The sequence below is a fragment of the Pristiophorus japonicus genome, chromosome 8 (genome assembly GCF_044704955.1).
Source record: "Pristiophorus japonicus isolate sPriJap1 chromosome 8, sPriJap1.hap1, whole genome shotgun sequence".
NCBI classification, from domain to species: Eukaryota; Metazoa; Chordata; class Chondrichthyes; family Pristiophoridae; genus Pristiophorus; species Pristiophorus japonicus.
The window spans coordinates 171,613,474-171,636,798 of NC_091984.1; the positions used below are offsets into that span (position 1 = coordinate 171,613,474).

General features: G+C 45.2%; 2 protein-coding genes across 2 annotated transcripts in view; one reads left to right on the forward strand and one right to left on the reverse strand.

Annotated features, from left to right (window-relative positions):
- The window catches only part of gnaz (guanine nucleotide binding protein (G protein), alpha z polypeptide), a 344,621-nt gene extending 321,711 nt beyond the window's left edge, over window positions 1–22,910 (reverse strand). The window contains exon 1 of the mRNA XM_070887530.1: window positions 22,188–22,910. Coding sequence (XP_070743631.1) covers window positions 22,188–22,910 — 723 coding nt within the window. The remainder of the gene's footprint in view (window positions 1–22,187) is intronic.
- Window positions 1–23,325, forward strand: part of rsph14 (radial spoke head 14 homolog) — a 1,169,762-nt gene that overhangs the window by 515,812 nt on the left and 630,625 nt on the right. The gene's annotated exons all lie outside the window — the stretch shown is intronic.

Consider the following 23,325-nt stretch of genomic DNA (forward strand, 5'->3'; position numbering starts at 1 on the left):
CTAGCACAAACTAGTGGAAACTCTACCTGTTTGTTAGTATTAGCTCGTAACCTGAGACAAACAAGAGCAATTGTATACATTTCTAAAGTATTCCTCGTGCACAAGAATCTCTAAAGGCCTTTTACGAGGTGGAGGAAAAATAGTAAACGCCAAACAGAAGGGAAAAGAAGCGAGGCTGAAAAAGAGAAGGTTTTCTGAAAGCTGAAAGGGTGGAAGGATCTATGGATACGCAGCGGTGGCAACACCTGAGGGGCGGAAGCTGGGGGCGGTGCGGAGTGACCGCCGCGATGACATCATCAAGGTGCCGTGTCACCATGCTCTCCCGTCATTTAAAGGGGAGAGCCTTCACCCAGCTCGTTTGCTGGCCAATTAGAGGAAGCGGGTCTGGTGGCATCATTTAATGATGCATCATCAGCTGGTTTCCTTAAAGGGACCATGGCCAAATTAATTTTGACAGCTGTGCAGCATGGAGGTGCAGCAAACACTGACAAGCGCGGCACAGAAGCTAATGGAGGGAGTCACAACACGCAGGGACTCTTCCCTTCCAATGGAAGTGCAAGAGACCTCCCTAGGAGATAAACACAGCCTGGTGGCATATTGCAGAGGAGGGCACAAGCAGGGACTTGGTCAGGAGGACCTGGGTGCAATGCTGCAAATGTTTCAATGATCTCAGTAGATCACGGAATGTTAGTACAAAGTCACGATCAACCTCATCCTGCTGTGCCTCTCATCATATCCCCATCACTCTGCTTTCCCTACCCTACTCCTGCACAACCTTACTCACATCAACGTACCTTGCACCTCCATCCATCCCTCTCTATCTGCACAATCACATCCCTATCTCATTAGCCACCCCTCATCCTAGTGCAATCATACCAACTTATAACACACAAGGATAGGCACTTGGGTGTTTTATGCAATGTTCATGCAAAGTTTCTGTTAATGTGGTGTCAAACATTGAAATCTTTATTTTCAACACTTTGCATTCTTGGACAGATTTGTGTGCACCTTTGAAAGTGGCTTAGTGAGTTTCAGTGAATGGTGAGACATAACGGTATTCCTCGCAATGGTGATGAGTGTGAAAGGAATGGCTTGGGCATTGTAGGGATACTTTATGGTGTTGGTGTGGGATAGTGCCAACCTGGTTCATCATGTGGTGCCAGGGTGTACAGCATCAAGTGAAGTAAATCTAGCCATGGTGAGGCCATCCGTGGCAGCAATGTGGTCAGGTACTGATGCCCTGTGTCCTGTGCAATATCAGCTGATTGCGGAGAAGGTTGGTGTTGTTGGTGCTGCTGGTGTGCTTTGTGCTGCTGGTGTTGGTGTTGATTGTTGTAGGATTCTGAGGACCAAGGTGAGAGAGTATAAAGGGCACCCATGCCGATGGAATAAATGGCAGGTGAAGCAGAGATAACAGAAGCGATCTTTCAATGGTGAGAGAGGTAATGCGGCCAGACTGGATGGAGACTTGTGTGAAAACGTGCAGCATGGTGAATCTGTTATGGAAATGCAGTGAGGAACAGCTTGTGGCTGAGGGAAGATATCTCTGTAAGGTGCGAGTTTTTACTGTACATTTGAAGCTGTCAAATAATCAGCTGATTCAATGGTCACTGGACTCCGCCTGAGCTTGATAGTGTGGACGAGCTACCAAATGAAGAAGGTGAGCTGAAATTCATTCTTAAGTGGCTCTAACAAGCCACTAATGACCTGAATTGGGTCCCCCGCTGTGAACCCACCGTTGCGTGTTTGGTCTGCTCAGTGCTGACAGATCCGCCATCGGGGAAAGGTGTGTGGCGGCAGGTTCACAGCGAGGTCCCGACCTACTAGGGAAAAAAACCTTTCCCACCCGACCCACCATCGATCGCGCCCGCTGACCCCCCAGAAAATCCAGCCCTAATTCTCTGGATTACTAGTCCAAGTTACTGGATTATTAGTCTAGTACCATAAACTTTACGCTGCCATACCCAAGTGTAAATTTTACTTTTATCGAAGTCAATGGAAATAGAAATTGGCAGAGATGTTAAACAGGCTGCCGACTCGCTATTACCCATTTTACATTGTCGCACAAAGTCAAAACCTACCTCCTGGCTAAAATGCCGACTGCAACAGACTTAACCTTCCCGATGAGTCAGCAGTCCCAATAAATAACATAACTTAAAAAGTACTGGCCAACAGAAATACAAATACATCTCTCACAAAACTACAATTCAGCCTTTAAATGATCAGAGTCAAACTCACCTGTCTAATGGGAATATTGTTTTGAAACAACTTGGTTAGCCAATTTATTATACAGGTTACTGCTGACTGAAAAGACTAAGGGTAAAATGCGTAGTAGCAATCTTTGTTCTTTTCTTTTGATAGATGTGCATAGCACTTAATTTTTACCCAAGTATAAACTTAAAAAATACACCTCATCCCGATTCAGTGGAAATTGTTTTATCTTCCTCCGCATTCTTCATTTCCCCCACAGGCACCCAGCAATCAATGTCACAAATCATTTGATAATCTTGTGGAGTAGATGAAGGATTTTGACACGTACATGAATGAAACAGCAAACTTAAAGAATATTTTTTGTATGTTTCACTCAACATTTTAGCACTAAATTGTTCTCTTGGACATTCGTGCTTCCCTTCTTCTGAGTCTGATTGACATTGCACATCCACAAAAAAAGGACAGAAAAGAATAAAGCAAATTAGGTGATGATGTACTTTGACACAATTGAACACTTCCAGTTGAGATATCAGGTGCAACACAAAGATTTGCTCTCCTCCCCAGACATTGATCAAACGATGTACATCAATGCAAGCCTCCCAAAAATACATCTAGTACATTGATGTTGTTCAACTAATCATTTTTCACACCATCTATCCGTATGATCTGTGAATAATAATGACAAATTAGTCCCTCTTATATTAATGGAGATTGGAATAGAAATGTCGACATTTATTTGGGGATGCGTTTATTTGTACTGTAAAAATAGCCACTCCTTGTCTCTGATTGATCCCCATGGAGGATATGCCACACCCTGAAGTTTCTCTGGAATGTGTAACTGGAACCGCCCAGCCCAAGTTCTCACTGGCTTCGTAAATTGTAACTTGATCCACTTTGACTTCCAGAAGCCACAGAGGATAGATCTCCCCAGAAGCCACCAAGTGCCAGCCAAAGTCCCTTACCCCAGCGCAAGTGTGTCCCTCCCCCTAGTCAAAGTTCCTTGCCCCCCAGCTGAAGTCCCATACCCCAGCACAAGTGCATCCCTCCCCCAGACGAAGTTCATTGCCCCCCGCCAGTGCAAGTGCTACCTCCCCCAGTTGAAGTCCCATACTCCAGCGCAAGTTCTGCCTCCCCCAGCCGAAGTCCATCCTTATACCAACGCAAGTGCCCCTATCCCAACCATAGATGGGGCATTGTGTACAGATTGCTAACAAGTTTATTGGGTATGAAATGAATAGTGACAGTGTAGAGACTTATGGATTTCATTCACTCCATCAATGTCCCTTGTAGAGGGTTGTAAGAAAGTGATCCGTCTTCCCTGAATTCCCTCTCTTCCCCCTGATCCCCCCCACCCGTGTCTCCCTCTGCCCCACCCAGACTCTCCCTCCCTCCCTCCCTCCCACCGCAGGTTCTTTCCGCCCCCACCACCCCATGCTCTCTCTCTCTCCCCCCCACGCTCTCTCTCTCCCCACACCACCCCTCACGCTCTCTCTCTTTTCCCAACCCCAGACTCTCTCTCCTTCCCACCCCAGGCTCTCTCTCCCCCCCTCCCCTCCCACTCCAACCATCCCCCCACCCCCACACCCCCAGGCTCTCTTTTATCCCCCTTAGGCTCTCTCTCTTCTCCCCCCCCAGACTCTTTCTCTTCCCCCCCCCCCCACAAGACTCTCTCTTCTTGCCCTCCCTCCCACTTCAGGCTTTCTCTACCCCTCCCCCCACCCCCGCTACGCTCTCTCTTCCTCCCCCACCGCACGCTCTCTCTCCCTCCCCACCCCAAAACTCATTTTCTTCTCCCGCAGACTCTCCCTCCCTCCCTCCCACCCCACGCTCCCCCTCCCCATGCTATCTCTCCTCCCCCCCCCCCACCTCCCAGATTCTCTCTACCCCCGCAGGCTCTATACCCTCTGCCTCCTTCGACTCTCTCCCACCCCCTCCCCCACAACACCCCACATGCTCACTATCTCCCTCCCCCCCCCCACAGACTCACTCTCTATCCCTCCTTCCCTCCCATCCCAGGCTATCTTTCCCTCGCTACTCCCCGCCCCCCCGCCCCGAGACTCTCTCTCTCCCCCCCACCTCCTTAGACTCTCTCTCAACCCCCCCAGACTCTCTTTCCCTCCCACCCCAGGCTCTCTTTGAGCCTGCCCGTGCTCTCACCGCACCCCCCCCCCCCACTCCCCACAACGCTCTCTCCCCCCCTCACGCTCTCTCTCTTCTCCCCGGCAGACTCTTCCCCCCCCACACTCCCCCCCCCCCCACCCAGACTCTCTCTCTTTCCCCCACTCCCGTCTCTCTCCCCCTATGCCCCCCCCACACTCTTCCCCCCCGCCGCCCCCCCCCCCAGTCTCTCCCCCCCCCCCCCTCGCTCAGTCTCTCTCTACCGCCCCTCCCCCAGGCTCTATTTCTCTCTTCCGCCCCCCCTCCCTCTCGACTACCCGCCGGGTCGGGGCCACTTAATTTAACTTGATCACCACTCGCCCAGAAAAATCCCTTATCCGGAACAGACCAGGTCCCAAGGGTACCGGATAAGGGAGGTTCAACCTGTATAATCACTCTGTGTTTGCAACAAGCTTCTCTGATCTCGTTTGTTGTAGAAAATCAGCAGAATGTAATTGTGAAAGTGTGCATGTGCAGAGGTGAATACTTTAGCAATTGATGGCCACCAGGCTTGATACGAGGCTTTTGAAAAATAACACTTTGAAAGAGGCACGAGAGGCTACCAGTAGGCATCAAATCAAACTCCTACACGAGTCATAACCTGTAGGAAATATAGAAACATAGAAAATAGGTGCAGGAGTAGGCCATTCGGCCCTTCTAGCCTGCACCGACATTCAATGAGTTCATGGCTGAACATGCAACTTCAGTACCCCATTCCTGCTTTCTCGCCATACCCCTTGATCCCCCTAGTAGTAAGGACTTCATCTAACTCCTTTTTGAATATATTTAGTGAATTGGCCTCAACAACTTTTTGTGGTAGAGAATTCCACAGGTTCACTACTCTCTGGGTGAAGAAGTTTCTCCTTATCTCGGTCCTAAATGGCTTACCCTTTATCCTTAGACTGTGACCCCTGGTTCTGGACTTCCCCAACATTGGGAACATTCTTCCTGCATCTAACCTGTCTAAACCCATCAGAATTTTAAACGTTTCTATGAGGTCCCCTCTCATTCTTCTGAACTCCAGTGAATACAAGCCCAGTCTTTCTTGATAGGTCAGTCCCGCCATCCCGGGAATCAGTCTGGTGAACCTTCGCTGCACTCCCTCAATAGCAAGAATGTCCTTCCTCAGGTTAGGAGACCAAAACTGTACACAACACTCCAGGTGTGGCCTCACCAAGGCCCTGTACAACTGTAGCAACACCTCCCTGCCCCTGTACTCAAATCCCCTCGCTATGAATGCCAACATGCCATTTGCTTTCTTAACCGCCTGCTGTACCTGCATGCCAACCTTCAATGACTGATGTACCATGACACCCAGGTCTCGTTGCACCTCCCCTTTTCCTAATCTGTCACCATTCAGATAATAGTCTGTCTCTCTGTTTTTACCACCAAAGTGGATAACCTCACATTTATCCACATTATACTTCATCTGCCATGCATTTGCCCACTCACCTAACCTATCCAAGTCGCTCTGCAACCTCACAGCATCCTCCTCGCAACTCACACTGCCACCCAACTTAGTGTCATCCACAAATTTGGAGATACTACATTTAATCCCCTCGTCTAAATCATTAATGTACAGTGTAAACAGCTGGGGCCCCAGCACAGAACCTTGCGGTACCCCACTAGTCACTGCCTGCCATTCTGAAAAGTCCCCATTTACTCCTACTCTTTGCTTCCTGTCTGACAACCAGTTCTCAATCCATGTCAGCACACTACCACCAATCCCATGTGCTTTAACTTTTCACATTAATCTCTTGTGTGGGACCTTGTCGAAAGCCTTCTGAAAGTCCAAATATACCACATCAACTGGTTCTCCCTTGTCCACTCTACTGGAAACATCCTCAAAAAATTCCAGAAGATTTGTCAAGCATGATTTCCCTTTCACAAATCCATGCTGACTTATCATGTCACCTCTTTCCAAATGCGCTGCGATGACATCCTTAATAATTGATTCCATCATTTTACCCACTACCGATGTCAGGCTGACCGGTCTATAATTCCCTGTTTTCTCTCTCCCTCCTTTTTTAAAAAGTGTGGTTACATTGGCTACCCTCCACTCAATAGGAACTGATCCAGAGTCAATGGAATGTTGGAAAATGACTGTCAATGCATCCGCTATTTCCAAGGCCACCTCCTTAAGGACTCTGGGATGCAGTCCATCAGGCCCTGGGGATTTATCGGCCTTCAATCCCATCAATTTCCCCAACACAATTTCCCGACTAATAAGGATTTCCCTCAGCTCCTTCTCCTTACTAGACCCTCTGACCCCTTTTATATCCGGAAGGTTGTTTGTGTCCTCCTTAGTGAATACCGAACCAAAGTACTTGTTCAATTGGTCCGCCATTTCTTTGTTCCCCGTTATGACTTCCCTGATTCTGACTGCAGGGACCTACGTTTGTCTTTACTAACCTTTTTCTCTTTACATATCTATCGAAACTTTTGCAATCCGTCTTAATGTTCCCTGCAAGCTTCTTCTCGTACTCCATTTTCCCTGCCCTAATCAAACTCTTTGTCCTCCTCTGCTGAGTTCTAAATTTCTCCCAGTCCCCGGGTTCACTGCTATTTCTGGCCAATTTGTATGCCACTTCCTTGGCTTTAATACTATCCCTGATTTCCCTTGATAGCCACGGTTGAGCCACCTTCCCTTTTTTATTTTTACACCAGACAGGAATGTACAATTGTTGTAGTTCATCCATGCGGTCTCTAAATGTCTGCTATTGCCCATCCACAGTCAACCCCTTAAGTATCATTCGCCAATCTATCCTAGCCAATTCATGCCTCATACCTTCAAAGTTACCCTTCTTTAAGTTCTGGACCATGGTCTCTGAATTAACTGTTTCATTCTCCATCCTAATGCAGAATTCCACCATATTATGGTCACTCTTCCTCAAGGGGCCTCGCACAACGAGATTGCTAATTAATCCTCTCTCATTACACAACATTCAGTCTAAGATGGCCTCCCCCCTAGTTGGTTCCTCGACATATTGGTCGAGAAAACCATCCCTTATGCACTCCAGGAAATCCTCCTCCACCGTATTGCTTCCAGTTTGGTTAGCCCAATCTATGTGCATATTAAAGTCACCCATTATAACTGCTGCACCCTTATTGCATGCACCCCTAATTTCCTGTTTGATGCCCTCCCCAACATCACTACTACTGTTTGGAGGTCTGTACACAACTCCCACTAACGTTTTTTACCCTTTGGTGTTCTGCAGCTCTACCCATATAGATTCCACATCATCCAAGCTAATGTCCTTCCTAACTATTGCATTAATCTCCTCCTTAACCAGCAATGCTACCCCACCTGCTTTTCCTTTTATTCTATCCTTCCTGAATGTTGAATACCTCTGGATGTTGAGTTCCCAGCCCTGATCATCCTGGAGCCACGTCTCTGTAATCCCAATCACATCATATTTGTTAACATCTATTTGCACAGTGAATTCATCCATCTTATAAAGGAGAGATAAGGAAAGAAAACTAGAGGGAAAATAACATTTTAAAATAAAGATTTCAAACTTTGATTCACAAACTAGTTATGCATGTACGGTTTTCCCTGCAATGGAGCAATCATCTCAGGAACGAAAATAACAATTGAATAATTTGATATTGTGGTCGTTTGGGTTGCCACTTGTGTTGAATGTATATACACAGTAGCTGTTGGGAGACAACATTCATTGATCTAGTGCTGGTGACCAGCTGATGGTCTTGATCTAGCTCTGTCAAGCCTGTGTGGTGATTGGTGTGCAACAGTCAACACACGTTAAAAAAGTCCACGCACAGGCATCTTCCACCCTTCAACATGTAGTTCGGGATCTGGAATATTAGGTCCTTCATTGAAACACCTGTGAACTCATCTCTTTTTGGCGTGGAAGCAAGTCATCCTCGCTTTGAGGGACTGCCTATGATGATGATGATGATGCTGGTGCCCACAATGACAGTTTTGTTTCCCTGCTTCTGCTGCCTGGAGTTGAAACTTAGTTGGACAGGGTTGGCTTGATCATTAAGATTTAAACAGATAGTTAATAAAGCTCATAGACACACAGGTTAGCTTAGGTGCTGCTAAGATATGAAATAATTTGTAATATAGGAGTGTTAAGCCTCCAATTGTGTGGTTTGGGTTATTAGGGTTGTTGTCGTAAAACATTGTTTAAAATCATAGAATCATAGAAATTTACAACACAGAAGGATGACCTTTCGGCCCATCGTGTCCGCGCCGGCTGATAAAGAGCTATCCAGACATGATGTCACCCTTTCAATGTTAACAACTATTCAAATAAAACCATTCTGGGTGCACTCGCTGATGAAATACGATGCCATATTGGCACCATGTGGAGCAATTTGTGTTAATTGACTGGCTGGCATAGAAACCAGCCAATTGGCATAATTTACACCATGCAAGTCAAAGCTAAGGAAAGGCCATTCATCCCACTAAGCCTCATTCCTTCAGTACCCCAACTCTCCCAAAATCCAGTACAGTTTCAACATTTCTAATGTCTGATCCTTGCCTTTATCCTCTGCAATTAACTGAGCTAGTTCAATGACTTTGCATCTTCTGATCTCATAAACATTTCTACATATAATTGATTCTGTTCAATTCACTTTTAAAATGTTAAAAGTTTTAAATTGCCTTTGTGCTACCAGTACAAAATCAAATCCCAGATAGCTGCCTCCAATTGTCACAAGAGTATAGGTCTATGCTAGATATTCTCTCAGGTTCACTGTCTCCTGTCACTCCTGTAACTGGACCTTGCTTCCACTATAAGAACATAAGAAATAGATAAATTAACACAAATTGCTCCACATGGCGCCAATATGGCATCGTATTTTATCAGCCCAGACCCTGCGCCCATTGACAAAATCAACTGCCACTCCCACTCCAATCCCCACACCAGCCTCTGAAGAGCCACAATCTGCACCTTCCACATTGCCGCCTGGGCCCTCCACATTGCCACCTGCCCCCTACCCCCAACAGGTGTGCACTACCAGAGATCTTCAAAAGAATAAGCTTGGTACACTGAGTCACCAAGAACAAGCGCAATGGGCTGTTTTAGAATAAGGTGGAGGAGAGATTGGGTGCAGCCTTTCTTTGGACCCCTGATCCTCTAGCATGGGTGGCCTTCCTGTGCTTGAATGCAGTTGAAATAGTTGCATGGGGGGCGGGGGGGAGCGCGGGGGGCTGGGGGAACCGTGTCGGGAATGTGCTCGAACCCCTCTGCCTGTTTCATGTAGTATTCCAACCGATGGTCCTAATCAATATGCTGGATAGCTTGTGTTTCTTGGAGTTAACCCTTTGTAAACTGAATCTGACATTATATCATTTAGGCAATGTGAATTGAACCCCAAATCCCTTCTAGCCCATATCGGTAAAAATCTCAAAATGTTACAATTGGAATAAGGAAGAATCCCGATTTACTGAGTATAATATTCAGTGCACCGAGAATGTGTAGGGGAGTTATCCTCGGTGTCCTGGCCAATTGTTATCCCTCAATCAACATCTTAAAACAGATTATCTGGTCATTATCACATTGCTGTTTGTGGGAACTTGCTCTGCGCAAATATGCTGTCACATTTCCTACATTACAACAGTGACTACACTCCAAAAGTACTTTCATTGGCTGTAAAACACTTTGGGACATCCTGAGGTCGTGAAAGGCTCTAAATAAATGCAAGTCTTTCCTTTCTTTCCAGCAAGAGTGCATTAATGGTGTCAAAAAATTGAAAATTTGGAACTGAAAGTAATAACTTTAATAATCAGACAGAATAGCTCTTGCTTTCTCTCTTGTCAGTCAACATGTAAATAATGTACCTACAAGATAATCAATAAATTCCTGTAATATGTCCTTGAAGTTATGATGTTCAATTATTAGCTCTGAATATATCTAACAGATTGGTATGAATTTACTTTGCTTTGCTTTTTTAATAGAGAGATTAAACTTGCTAGAAATTGAATTTCATAAGAATATATTAAGTAACCATTGTATGCTTTTATTGGCACAGTGCAATTTCAAGGTTTATACAATCTACATAACAACATAAGAAATAGGAGCAGGAGTAGGCCATTCATCCCATCGAGCCTGTTGTGCCATTCAATAGGATCACGGCTGATCTTCTACCTCAACTCCATCTTCCCGCACTATCCTCATATCCCTTGATTCCCATTCATCAACAAAAAGGTATTTTAAAATCATATACTTCCCCATCCCCATTATGCTTTTAATTACATCCAGCATATCACTTTTACATACCTACCTTAACTTGGGAGGGCAGGACAATTCAGATTATGAGCACTATTCCATGGATGATCACAACAGGCAAATTTGTAGCAGAGCAAAGTGGATGATTTCAGTCATTATGCACCATAGCCAGGATGGAACATGCCCTTCTATAAGAAAGTGCTCCTGCTAAGAACTGACAAAACTCATCATAAATGAGGCTGCCAGATCCTTGGTTGCCCCAGGATTCCAAACCTATGTTCCCTAAATTGGAAAACAATGGGGCCGAAATTGCACCCTGCCCGAAATGGGTCGCCCGCACCCCGTTTCAATGGTTTTTACCGCAGCTGTGGTTGAGGTCGCCTCGAGTGAAATTCCGCTCTTTGTTGTTTTTTTTTAAATTCAGATCCGGAAGTCGCTCTTAATGGGGGCTACACAAGAGGGGCAGATATGCGGCGGTGGCAACACCTGAGGGGCGGAAATTGGGGGCGGTGCGGAGTGACCGCCGCAATGGTGTCATCATGGCGCTGCGTCACCATGGCTCTCCCATTCATTAAAGGGGAGAGCCTTCGCAATTTTAAAATTTCGTCCCACTGGGCCACCAAGGAGGGTTTCGGTCAGACCAGCAGCCTGGTATCCAAGAAACAAACCCGGCCAAAAAAAAACATGGCGGCAGTGGCAGTGAGCCCTCCCCTTAAAGGAAACCGCACCGCTGCTGCATACTACCAGGCTTGCTGAGCAATATTTCTGAAGCTGATTAAAGTTTTAAAAGGATATATTTAGCTTTTTCTTTCTCTGTAAACCTGTATTCCTATATTAAGCAACATCTTTATGGAGTTCAAAAATAATTGTTATTGATAATTTGGTTTATGCAACCCCAAGACTAGAGATACACAAGTGCCTATTAATTGTGGCCAACCATCTAATAGTCTGTTTAAGCCTAAGAGGTTACACAATCATTTCACGTTACAACATTATTGCCCCAGAATTTATTAATAGATTTCTTAAGCACAATGCACAGTCCAGTATCTGAAAGCCTCACTGGACCACCGGGAAAAAAAAGGTTTTGGCACTGCCGGGCGGGCCGAAGATTTTCAGAGAGCAATGTCGCTGTCCAGGGGTTAGATCGGTGGTGCGCACGGTGATGACGCACTTAAGACGGATCGGCAACAGTGGAGTGGTGGGGGGGGGGTGGGGGATCGGGCACCGCCGGGAAAACGCAGGAGGGCAATTGGGCCATTCCACCAAACGTCGGCAGCCACTCCACTCCGCAGCGTGGCCGCTGATTTGCGATGGTAACAGGCCTTAAGGGGAGGGGCAATTTTAGCCCCACAGAACTCTTACTGCTGCATACTACCAGGCTTGCTGAGCAATATTTCTGAAGCTGATTAAAGTTTTAAAAGGATATATTTAGCTTTTTCTTTCTCTGTAAACCTGTATTCCTATATTAAGCAACATCTTTATGGAGTTCAAAAATAATTGTTATTGATAATTTGGTTTATGCAACCCCAAGACTAGAGATGTACAAGTGCCTATTAATTGTGGCCAACCATCTAATAGTCTGCTTAAGCCTAAGAGATTACACAATCATTTCACGTTACAACATTATTGCCCCAGAATTTATTAATAGATTTCTTAAGCACAATGCACAGTCCAGTATCTGAAAATACATACTTTAGTAACATTAAAAATAGAACTTTAATTTATATGGCACTTTATCACATTCTCAAGATGTCCAAAAGTACTTCACAACCATTGTTGTGTAGTCCCTATTGTTATGTAGGCAAACATAGCAGCCAATTTGTGCACAGCAAGGCCCCACAAATAGATCTGTTTTCAATGATGTTGGTTGAGGGAGCAATATTGAGCAGGACACCAGGAGAACTCCCTGCTCATCTTTGAATGTGGGAACTCAGAGACGACACCAGTGTTCCTGACGACTACGTGTGTGGGAAGTGTATCCGCCTCCAGCTCCTGACGGACCGCGTTGCGGAGTTGGAGTTGAGGGTGGATTCACTCTGGAGCATCCACGATGCTGAGAATGACGTGAGTAGCATGTGTAGCGAGTTGGTCGTACCGCAGGGAAAGGGTCCACAGCCAGATAGGGAATGGAAGACCAGCAGGAAGAGCAGTGCAAGGAAGGTAGTGCAGGGGTCCCCTGTGGTCATCCCCCTGCAAAACAGATACACTGCTTTGGGTACTGTTGGGGGGGATGACTCATCAGGGGAGGGCAGCAGCAGCCAAGTTCATGGCACCGTGGCTGGCTCTGTTGCACAGGAGGGCAGGAAAAAGAGTGGGAGAGCGATAGTGATAGGGGATTCAATTGTAAGGGGAATAGATAGGCGTTTCTGCGGCCGCAACCGAGACTCCAGGATGGTATGTTGCCTCCCTGGTGCAAGGGTCAAGGATGTCTCGGAGCGGGTGCAGGACATTCTAAAAATGGAGGGAGAACAGCCAGTTGTCGTGGTGCACATTGGTACCAACGACATAGGTAAAAAAAGGGATGAGGTCCTACGAAACGAATTTAAGGAGCTAGGAGCTAAATTAAAAAGTAGGACCTCAAAAGTAGTAATCTCGGGATTGCTACCAGTGCCACGTGCTAGTCAGAGTAGGAATTGCAGGATAGCACAGATGAATACGTGGCTTGAGCAGTGGTGCAGCAGGGAGGGATTCAAATTCCTGGGGCATTGGAACCGGTGGGACCAGGACTAACCGGACAGTCTGCACCTGGGCAGGACCGGAACCAATGTCCTAGGGGGAGTGTTTCCTAGTGCTGTTGGGGAGGAGTTAAACTAATATGGCAGGGGGATGGGAACCAATGCAGGGAGACAGAAGGAAACAAAAAGGAGACAAAAGCAAAAGACAGAAAGGAGATGAGGAAAAGTGGAGGGCAGAGAAACCCAAGGCAAAGAACAAAAAGAACAGCAAAATTTTAAAAGGACAAAGGATGTTAAAAAAACAAGCCTGAAGGCTTTGTGTCTTAATGCAAGGAGTATCCGTAATGAGGTGGATGAATTAACTGTGCAAATAGATGTTAACAAATATGATGTGATTGGGATTACAGAGACGTGGCTCCAGGATGATCAGGGCTGGGAACTCAACATCCAGGGGTATTCAACATTCAGGAGGGATAGAATAAAAGGAAAAGGAGTTGGGGTAGCATTGCTGGTTAAGGAGGAGATTAATGCAATAGTTCGGAAGGACATTAGCTTGGATGATGTGGAATCTATATGGGTAGAGCTGCAGAACACCAAAGGGCAAAAAACGTTAGTGGGAGTTGTGTACAGATCTCCAAACAGTAGTAGTGATGTTGGGGAGGGCATCAAACAGGAAATTAGGGGTGCATGCAATAAAGGTGCAGCAGTTATAATGGGTGACTTTAATATGCACATAGATTGGGCTAACCAAACTGGAAGCAATACGGTGGAGGAGGATTTCCTGGAGTGCATAAGGGATGGTTTTCTAGACCAATATGTCGAGGAACCAACTAGGGGGGAGGCCATCTTAGACTGGGTGTTGTGTAATGAGAGAGGATTAATTAGCAATCTCGTTGTGCGAGGCCCTTTGGGGAAGAGTGACCATAATATGGTGGAATTCTGCATTAGGATGGAGAATGAAACAGTTAATTCAGAGACCATGGTCCAGAACTTAAAGAAGGGTAACTTTGAAGGCATGAGGCGTGAATTGGCTAGGATAGATTGGCGAATGATACTTAAGGGGTTGACTGTGGATGGGCAATAGCAGACATTTAGAGACCGCATGGATGAACTACAACAATTGTACATTCCTGTCTGGTGTAAAAATAAAAAAGGGAAGGTGGCTCAACCGTGACTATCAAGGGAACTCAGGGATAGTATTAAAGCCAAGAAAGTGGCATACAAATTGGCCAGAAATAGCAGCGAACCCAGGGACTGGGAGAAATTTAGAACTCAGCAGAGGAGGACAAAGGGTTTGATTAGGGCAGGGAAAATGGAGCACGAGAAGAAGCTTGCAGGGAACATTAAGACGGATTGTAAAAGTTTCTATAGATATGTAAAGAGAAAAAGGTTAGTAAAGACAAACGTAGGTCCCCTGCAGTCAGAATCAGGGGAAGTCATAACGGGGAACAAAGAAATGGCGGACCAATTGAACAAGTACTTTGGTTCGGTATTCACTAAGGAGGACACAAACAACCTTCCGGATATAAAAGGGGTCAGAGGGTCTAGTAAGGAGAAGGAGCTGAGGGAAATCCTTATTAGTCGGGAAATTGTGTTGGGGAAATTGATGGGATTGAAGGCCGATAAATCCCCAGGGCCTGATGGACTGCATCCCAGAGTCCTTAAGGAGATGGCCTTGGAAATAGCGGATGCATTGACAGTCATTTTCCAACATTCCATTGACTCTGGATCAGTTCCTATTGAGTGGAGGGTAGCCAATGTAACTCCACTTTTTAAAAAAGGAGGGAGAGAGAAAACAGGGAATTATAGACCGGTCAGCCTGACATCGGTAGTGGGTAAAATGATGGAATCAATTATTAAGGATGTCATCGCAGCGCATTTGGAAAGAGGTGACATGATAGGTCCAAGTCAGCATGGATTTATGAAAGGGAAATCATGCTTGACAAATCTTCTGGAATTTTTTGAGGATGTTTCCAGTAGAGTGGACAAGGGAGAACCAGTTGATGTGGTATATTTGGACTTTCAGAAGGCTTTCGACAAGGTCCCACACAAGAGATCAATGCGAAAAGTTAAAGCACATGGGATTGGTGGTAGTGTGCTGACATGGATTGAGAACTGGTTGTCAGACAGGAAGCAAAGAGTAGGAGTAAATGGGGACTTTTCAGAATGGCAGGCAGTGACTAGTGGGGTACCGCAAGGTTCTGTGCTGGGGCCCCAGCTGTTTACACTGTACATTAATGATTTAGACGAGGGGATTAAATGTAGTATCTCCAAATTTGCGGATGAGACTAAGTTTGGTGGCAGTGTGAGCTGTGAGGAGGATGCTATGAGGCTGCAGAGTGACTTGGATAGGTTAGGTGAGTGGGCAAATGCATGGCAGATGAAGTATAATGTGGATAAATGTGAGGTTATCCACTTTGGTGGTAAAAACAGAGAGACAGACTATTATCTGAATGGTGACAGATTAGGAAAAGGGGAGGTGCAACGAGACCTGGGTGTCATGGTACATCAGTCATTGAAGGTTGGCATGCAGGTACAGCAGGCGGTTGAGAAAGAAAATGGCATGTTGGCCTTCATAGCGAGGGGATTTGAATACAGGGGTAGGGAGGTGTTGCTACAGTTGTACAGGTCCTTGGTGAGGCCACACTTGGAGTATTGTGTACAGTTTTGGTCTCCTAACCTGAGGAAGGACATTCTTGCTATTGAGGGAGTGCAGCGAAGGTTCACCAGACTGATTCCCGGGATGGCGGGACTGACCTATCAAGAAAGACTGGATCAACTGGGCTTGTATTCACTGGAGTTCAGAAGAATGAGAGGGGACCTCATAGAAACGTTTAAAATTCTGATGGGTTTAGACAGGTTAGATGCAGGAAGAATGTTCCCAATGTTGGGGAAGTCCAGAACCAGGGGACACAGTCTAAGGATAATGGGTAAGCCACTTAGGACCGAGATGAGGAGAAACTTCTTCACCCAGAGAGTGGTGAACCTGTGGAATTCTCTACCACAGAAAGTTGTTGAGGCCAATTCACTAAATATATTCAAAAAGCAGTTAGATGAAGTCCTTACTACTAGGGGGATCAAGGGGTATGGCGAGAAAGCAGGAATGGGGTACTGAAATTGCATGTTCAGCCATGAACTCATTGAATGGCGGTGCAGGCTAGAAGGGCCGAATGGCCTACTCCTGCACCTATTTTCTATGTTTCTATGTCTATGTTTCTATGAATAGAGCCATGGGATCTTTTACATCCACCTGAGAGGGCGGAAGGGGCCTCGGTTTCACATCTCATCCAAAAGACAGCAGCTCCAACAATTTAGCATTCCCTTAGTACTCCACTGAAGTCTGGATTACATGCTCAATCCATAGTGGGACTTTAAACCCACTATCTTCTGACTCTCAACTGAGCCAAGCTGACATTAAAGAGGTTTCCTAGCACTGATGCTGTGTAAATGGAACATAAAGGTAATTGAAAAGCATCAAATTAAATTATTGAAAGCTTTGAAGATGCAAAATATTGGACTGGAATGTCAGCATTTAGACCCAGTGACAGCACTTATTATGCCTGCACTAATGATGAACATGGCACCTGATCTTGTGTACAGTGCAATCTTATGTCCAATTCCAATAACTATGCTTTATTAAATCATAGGCTCTCGTAACAACATGTTGCTGATGCCAACTATATGGAATTCTATTTCTTCTCTATTAATGTTGCACCAGTGAAACTAATAATTGCAATACATCAACTAACCACCCTACTGTATGTGTGCTCCAGTGATGCCAAACAGGAATAACTGGCAGTCAGTCAAAGCATACCTTGTTCTATGCTCCCTCTGTCTCACTATTGGTCTCTCCTCTTTTAGTAATTTTACCCGTATCCTCCAGAAGTCTATCCATAGATCCTTCCGCCCCTCAGGTGTTGCCACCGCTGCGTATCCATGGATCCTTCCACCCTTTCAGCTTTCAGAAAACCTCTTTTTCAGCCTCGCTTCTTTTCCCTTGTGCTTGGCGTTTACTACTTTTCCTTCACTTCTTAAAAGGCTTTATGTTCTTATGTTCTTATGTTTAGAGATTCTTGTACACGAGGATACTTTAGAAATGTATATAATTGCTCTTGTTTATCTCAGGATAATACTAATACTAACAAACAGGTAGAGTTTCCTCTAGTTTGTGCTAGTTTTATCAGCGCAATCCGGGTGAATTGGCCAAACTAGCACAAAAGATCAGGGAATTTTAAACGTGAGTTATGTCAAGAGTAAATTGAGTTTCCGTGATCATTAACGCTGGTTTAAACAACATTTTGTCCAAAGCCAACCCCGCCCATAAAACTGCTCCGCCCCCACCTTGAAATAATGTGCGTGGCGAGTTTCTGCCGATTGCGCATGTTTGCGGCCATTCTTGGGGGCTCTTCAAATTAAGCTTGTTTTCTTAGCCATGCAGACACTAGTAGGCATGTTTTAACATGTTAAAAAATGTTTGATTTACTAAGAAACTGACTGGTGTACACCAATTAAACTAATAAATGATTCATTATAATTTTATAAGTCATTACTCACAGGTGGAGGACTGGACACTCTTATTAAAAAGCTTATTTTTTGTTATAAACTCATTTACAGCTGTATTAATAAAACTACACCAGGTTACCACTCTTAAACACATCAAGGAATATATTTTAATGCAAAGATTTTTTTAAATTACGTTCTATTACGCTGACGGATTGTGCTGGGTATCAGTAGATTTTACGTTTGTAATTTTACAAATTCATTTTAGTGGAAATTTGAACAGTCACCTAACCAGTTCAATTTCAAGTGCAATTTGCGGCCAATTTCCTGATTACGCCCAAAGCCAAACTCATGCCGAGTGTATTGCACTGTATTTGAACGCGCATCATTGTTTTGAATTCACTTTATGTGTCCTTTTCTGCAATTTTATTAAGTTAAATGTAACCTTAAAGGTGAGCACTGTGGAGTGTTTTATATTTTCTGGCATTGAAGGAGTGGTAATCTCACACTTCTTCCAAATGTTCAAAAAATCAACAAATTAGGCTTTGAATTATTGTAAATATTTTTATAGGGGTATCTGCAGGCGGCAGTGTAAGCTGAACAGCCCTTTTTAGTGTTGATGTTGTTGTTGCTGAAGATAAGATAGCTTAGGGTGTGTTTTTCCTACCACATTCTGTGTCAGTTGCTGAAACAGGGCTTTGCCAGCCTTGTGCTGCTGATCTGCTAGGTGTACAGCAAATACTAAGATGCGGCAAATGTTACAAGGGATGCATCCACTATGGTCCTATTAGTTCTTTGGCTGTCACAAATGTTGCTCAAAAATGGCCAAAATAATCACAGGCTGGGGATGCATGACATCTCGCTAGGCAGTCCAAGGTTATGCCATGGACACCAGATTGGGAACTCTCTCCCCATGCCCCAATGGTAGGGTTGACAACTGCAGTTGGAGGTATTCTTGGAAGTTTCATCACATGATCTCCTGCCTCCAACCGCTCCATGCGGTCAACGTTTTTTTCTCATCTTCAATATTTTTATAACTAATAAACAAGTGTTCAAAGAAAATTAAAAATCAAACTGCAGCATTGTCCAGAAGATTAATTTTTAATTCATGGTGACTTCAGGATAATCCTGGAGGGTTGGCAACCCTGCCCAAAATGTCAACTTAAAAACTCTGATGGGCCAAAATTGCTCCGCGCTGGGTTTGGACCAGTATCTGTGAAAAAAGCGAAGACACATGGGCCTCGGAATTGGACTCTTAGAACAAAAAAAATCCTGATGTCACTCGTGGGGTGATTGCAGGGCACTCACGGGGCGGGAGGGAGGCGTGAGTCAGCATGCGCTCGTCGAGTCAACACTGCACTGACAACGTCATCACAGCACTGACGTGTTGCAACGTCCCTCTCCCTCTCATAAAAGCGTAGCGTGGGCTCCGTGAGTGGGTGCCAAGACCGGGTGCCAGGCTGCCTGTTGGTGGCATGGCCGAGCCAGCGGCCACCATTATCGGGCCAACTCCAAAGTCGGACGACAATGTAAGATGGCGGCCGCAGCTCTAGACCCTCCCCTTTAAGGGCAGCCCCAGTGCCCCAGCCAGCACAGCTTTGCAGCCCGCAAAGGTGTCAGTGGTATCGCCCAGCGCCGACCGCGCTTCCACAGCACAAAGGGATCGGGGCAGGGCGATAAGGTGTCGGCGAGCACAGCAATGACATCATCACCGTGTGTGCTAGCGCCCAGAGCACAATGGGGCACGGCGCAATGCCATTTTTGCCCCTGGCATACCGGGGACAATTCCAACCACATCGCTCCTGACCCCTGCCCCCGGGCACAAACCGCTTATCACCTTGTTAGTGCCGGCCGGAGGTGCTACCAGGCCTTTTCAAAAAGGGCAACTTCGGCCCCTTATTCTTGTTTTGAAAACCCAATTTGCCTCACCCATCCAACTTTAGTGATCTCTTCCTGCCTTATGCTCCTTTACGCACCCACTGCTCCTCTAACACCAGACTTCTCCTTGTCCCTCACTCTTGGTTCCACTTGTTCCACTCCAACATTTTTCATCTGTTGTTATGCCTCTGCACTCCTGGATTTCTCTACCCACTTCCCTCAACTTTACTCCTCCCTGCCTTCAGAAACCTCTGCAAGATCCTCCTCTTCAACTGTGCCTTCAGTTCCTCATTCTAGTCTCTGCATTCACCTTCCACTTCTCCTATATCTTTCCTCCTTATTGTAACCGGCCGTGAGAGGTGTGCCAGGGGAGCTATATAGTTAAGAGGTACGCAGTTGCTTGAAATTATTCATGCCTTGTCTATCTGAAGATGTAGATGCAATTATTTTGGAACTGAAACACCCAATATAACATGTTTCTTTTTTTGGTTTTATTACATCACCGACACTGATACTGTGGGCTAGATAGCCTCCTTTGGTGCTGCAATTTTCATTATTCGATCAAGAATGCTTGCAACAGGCCTAGAATAAATCATTGTAGCCCATTTGGTTGGCCACAAAGGTTGAAAAATACCACATACTACTCTGTAAATCCTCAATTTCTTTTCCTACCAAATATCTTCCCAGTTCTCTTGGATTTAATAGCATTATCCTCCTCCACTATCTCACAGGCTCTGTCCCATATATTCATCATTCTCTGTGAAAGTAATTAAATCAATAAAAGTAATACTGGTGATTTTTCATCTATGGATAGCTATGAATAATTATTGATCATGTATGGTACTATTTATTGGTACACTCGGTGTATTGCTAAAACCCAAGGATTAAAGTTCAACAGATGTATGTGGCCAGTTGAAGCTACGATCATTTTACTGATTGAACTGACAGCTTCTGCGTTGGATGATAATTTATCATTCGTTCTACAGATTACATGGACAAGGTGTCAAGGGCAGACGGTCTTCGACACTCATCAAATAACTCTTGAATAAATGTAAGATAGTGCTGCTGTACACAGCAGCATTCGGTAGCCAGGGTTCAAGAGCTGATTAGCTGGTTGCCGGGAAATGTGAGATTATCACCATGCTGCCCTGAGAAACTAGCACTATAGCAACCAGCCAGACTGGAACAAGCCAAAGACAGGCAAGTATTGGGGAGTTGTGATGAAAAAGGTGAAAAGAATGTGGGGAGGAGTGGGGGGGGGGGGGGGGGGGGAAAGGCAGTAAGAAGTCCACCTGTTTATTTGTTCTGTAAAATGAACTGTGGCCTCCGGTAGTGACAGTGGCAAATTGATCAAGGTTTACTCCCTCACCCGAACTCATCCATTTTAGTAACCATGGTAATAGTTACTGTAATGTGTTGCACTAAAGCTCAGCTGACTAACAGAGTAATCTCTGTTCATCTGGCAAATAGTGCATGAAATATTTGATAAGAAAACTAAGGGTGCTGCTTAACTCTTTCACTAGCAGAAAGCTAAAGTGTTGCACATTTGTCTTTGAACCAATCATTCAAGGCGAAACATTAACCCAAATTAATCTCATACAGTGATCTTTCTTTTGTGCCTTCAGTAATGTTTCAGGCATTGCAACAATAGAACAGACCTGAAAGAGGTGCACTGCAATTTAAATATACTACAAGCAGTAACGAATACTAAATGGTTTATTAAAGTGATGACAACTAACTTCAAACATCTCTTTTTAGGGAATTAGTTGTTAAGGCACTGAAGAGAAGTTATAGTGTGCAGATGGAACTTGGGACACATTTGCAACTGGGATTGGAACAGACGTGAGACGGCAGAATTCAGGTTAAGTTCAGAGAGCATCAGTTTGTTTTAAGAATAGCACAATCTCAATGTGCAGTCTTCAATTGGCCTAACTTTCAGCCAGCATTTCTGAAATCCAAAGCCTTCCTTAAACTGAATCCTGTCCATTTAATGTGCTGACTTTGATGACCTTGCATGAGGAAGAAGTAAAATTTGAGCATGGAGTTGTAGCATTCTGTTTGGCTGAAAGCTGCACATTCTGACTGTACCAAGGACAATTGAAGAGATCCTCACAAGATATTCCAGACATCCCTTTCAGTATCTAGACAATTGAGGAGATCCTTGCAAGATACTTTAGCCACCCCTTTTAGTATTCTGACAATTGAGCGCTCACTGCTACTGTTGAGCAAGGACAGCAACTGTTTCAACGACTTAAAGAAATATTGTAATAGTTCACACAGTAGCTGAAACTATGATTTAAATCATAATGATAAGACAGCTCTCTCAACTGAAACAGACATAAGGATATCAAGCCTTAATAAAATATTTACTCTTTTAATGGGCCAGCCTATCCTCAGTTTATGGCCCATTCCAGACAGATGCCTATTTATTAAACTAACAGCAACATTATAATTGCTTCCAAAAATAATACTTGATGGAGCAGACTATAGGACTTGCATGTGATGGTTACCAAATGAAGGATCTGAAAAACACACTGACTGAGATGAAAAAAACAAGACTTTCACTTACTGTCTGATTATCTTCATACAGTTTCAGGTCATATCCGCTCAGCTCCACGCAGAAAATTATTGCCGTAACCCCTTCAAAACAATGAATCCATTTCTTCCGTTCAGACCGCTGCCCTCCTACATCCACCATTTTAAATGTCAGCTCCTTGAAAGTAAACTTGTTTTCCACTATGCCCGTGGTCATGTCTCTTGACCGCAGAATGTCCTCCACTGTTGGGATGTAGTCAGCTGCCGCAATTCTGTCGAGATCATTCAGGTAGTAGGCTGCATTGTCTTCCAAGTGGTACTCGTTGGACCGGCAGAAGCACTCCTGGACACCGGGGTCACCCCACAAGCGCTTCATTACCCCTAGCAGTTCAGGTGTGATCTCTCCTTTGCTCTCAGCAGGCCCAGTCAGGGCAAAGAGCTGAACAGCATCATAGGCTCTGTCTGGGTTGTGGAATTCTATTTTGAGGGTGGCTAGCGCACGGATGATGCGCGTGAGAGAGTCGATAGCATTGTAGATAATGAGGGGCTTGTATTCCTTGCATGCCTCCAAGTTGAACCCTCCGCTGTGGATAATTTTCATCTGCTTGACAATGGTGCTCTTGCCAGAGTTGCTGGTCCCCAGCAGCAGGAGCTTGATCTCACGGCGCTGGCGCTGACTCTCTGAGCGCAGGTGCCGATCAATCCGTCTAGAGCGCCGGGCTGCCTCCTTCTCCTCAGAGCTTTGACGACATCCCATGTTCTTTCTGATGCGGTTGGCTGGTGGGAGACTATACCTCTTGAAAGCGGCAGTGATTGCTGCAGTCGGCTTGTCAGGTGTGCTGTGCACCTCACGCAAAAGTAAAAGCAGTGGCTGATGATCAAACAGGTAAGTACCAATTCAGTCAGTCCCAGCAGGGGTGAGCAAAGAAGTGCAGCAACCACTGATAGGTCCTCAATTCAATAGATGTCATGTCATTCCCCTCCTTTATGCAAGAAAGATGGCTCATTCCTGTTGATGGAATGCTTTTCCCTTTTCTGCAAGGTAGTTTGTGGCTTTAAATCCTTGTTCCACCTAGAGATCATTATTTAGCATCCATTCCTTCTAGAGATGATGGATATGTTCGTGTGGCCTCAGTTCCCTCTCACTTATCTCTGTCTCTGTCTTGGGAATG